The sequence below is a fragment of the Elephas maximus genome, chromosome 7 (assembly GCF_024166365.1).
Source record: "Elephas maximus indicus isolate mEleMax1 chromosome 7, mEleMax1 primary haplotype, whole genome shotgun sequence".
Lineage (NCBI taxonomy): Eukaryota > Metazoa > Chordata > Mammalia > Proboscidea > Elephantidae > Elephas > Elephas maximus.
In genome coordinates, this window is record NC_064825.1 from 56,293,435 (window position 1) to 56,295,539 (window position 2,105).

A 2,105-nucleotide genomic window follows, 5' to 3' on the forward strand; every position below is an offset into this window, starting at 1 on the left:
TTTGCTTTTAAACACTTTAAAGAGATCTTTTACTACAGATTTATCCAATGCAATATGTAGTTTAATTTCTTGACTGCTGCCGCCATGGGTGTTGCTTGGATAGGGATCCTTTATGGATGACATATATATCTTGCCTTTGTTTCTCTCACTCAATTTTCTTAATGCCTATGAAGACAAATAATATAAGCCAAGAATAAGGGAGCGTGTTTTTCTACTTCCTACCAATTCCTTCAGACTTTAATCTACCAAATTAGTATTAGGTTGTCCTCTCACAGCACATGTAATCATATTTCATATTGAAAACCATGTAGATATTTTATTTATACAGGATATTTCATGCCCTATTTAAATTAGTTGTATATGGGGAAATCAAACAGTTAATATGAGTTTTTATAAGATTTGTTGTATCAAAGTTTACTAGTGGTTCCAAGCTTCTCTTTGACTCTAGCTTTGAAAAGAAGGTGAACTGATTCTATGTAGTGTCTAGCATAAGCTCATGATATAGACTTATTCATTACAAAGGATAATGGTGATGATGTGTTAATCCAGACTCTATCACTTTAGGGAGAAGCAACTATTGACCTTTGTACTCCAAATTTTTCTTAGGAAGTGAAAATGGTGATGATACGCTAACCCTGACTCTCTTACTGTGGAGAAAAGTGACTACTGATCTTTGTATTATAAATTAGATATCATGATCCTTTTCAACAGCAGTACCTACAAACCCTTTCTTCTGACTGGTTTCCCTGGCCTGGAGGCCTCACATCCAGTGATCTCTATTTTGTTTTGTTCCCTGTACCTAATTGCCCTTCTGGGTAACTGTACAATTTTAGTGGTTATCCAGGTGGAAGAGTCACTTCATGCACCCATGTACCTTTTTCTCTCCATGCTGGCTGCTAGTGACCTGGGGCTCTGTGCTTCCACCCTACCTACTTTGCTCAAGCTTTTCTGGTTCAATGTCCCTGAAATAGAGTTTGATGCCTGCCTTACCCAGATGTTCTTCATCCATGTTTTCTCCCTAATGGAATCAGGCATCCTACTGGCCATGGCCTTTGACCGCTTTGTGGCCATCTCCAACCCACTCAGGTACACTACTATTTTGACTAAAGTCACCATTGTCAAGATAGGTGTGGGGCTTTTGATAAGGGCTGTGGCTGTCATCTTCCCAGGACCCTTTCTCCTTAAGAAGCTGAAGTTTTGTAAGGCCAATGTGCTGTCCCACTCTTACTGTCTTCACCCTGATATAATCAAGCTTTCCTGTTCTGACCACCGCATCAATAGCATCTATGGCCTCATTATCATTCTCATCACCTTTGGACTGGACTCTTTGTTCATCCTCCTCTCTTATTTGAAGATCCTGATCACTGTGCTAGGCATTGCCTCCCGGGAAGAACAATTCAAGGCCCTCAACACTTGTGTATCCCACATCTGTGCTGTGTTGCTGGTCTATGTTCCTATGCTGGGAGTGTCCATTATCCATCGTTTTGGGAAGCATGTTCCAGCTGTGGTGCACATTATCATGGGCTATGTGTACTTATTAGTCCCTCCTGTTCTCAACCCTGTCGTGTACTGCATTAAGACCCGGGAGATACGTACCCGTATTCTGGGAAATCTACTAAAAATATAGCAGAGAGAACTTTATGGTCATTTGAATATTTTTGGAGCAATTCTTATGAAATTAACTTCTACTTTGGGAAAATATGTATATATAAGATTTGGAAACCCTGGTGGCATAGTGGTTAAGTTCTACAGCTACTAACCAAAGGGTTGGCAGTTTGAATCCGCCAGGCACTCCTTGGAAACTCTATGGGGCAGTTCTACTCTGTCCTATAGGGTCACTATGAGTCGGAATCGACTCAATGGCACTGGGTTTGGTTTTTGGTTTGGTTTATATATAAAACTGTGAAGTATTCTATGTTCACAATTCCAGTGCACATATTTGTCTCCCTCATTATTCTGGGATTTCATGAACATACCAATGATATATTGTGACCCTTCTTTTGCCCAAGTAACTCAACTAAAATTGATGACTAATAACTGTATAATTAAAGGGTTAATTCTTACTTATCTATGCATTCAGAAAGGCACAAAGACTCATGACGTCA

General features: G+C 39.8%; 1 protein-coding gene across 1 annotated transcript; it reads left to right on the forward strand.

Annotated features, from left to right (window-relative positions):
• Positions 1-694: 694 nt before the first annotated feature.
• On the forward strand, positions 695-1,627 carry LOC126079225 (olfactory receptor 51L1-like). Its single transcript, XM_049890156.1, has one exon. It carries the CDS (start codon positions 695-697, stop codon positions 1,625-1,627), a length of 933 nt encoding a protein of 310 aa, XP_049746113.1.
• Positions 1,628-2,105: the final 478 nt, after the last annotated feature.

Coding starts and splice junctions, on each gene's coding strand:
- LOC126079225 (XM_049890156.1), top strand. CDS start 695: ATGATCCTTTTCAACAGCAGTACCTACAAACCCTTTCTTCTGACTGGT.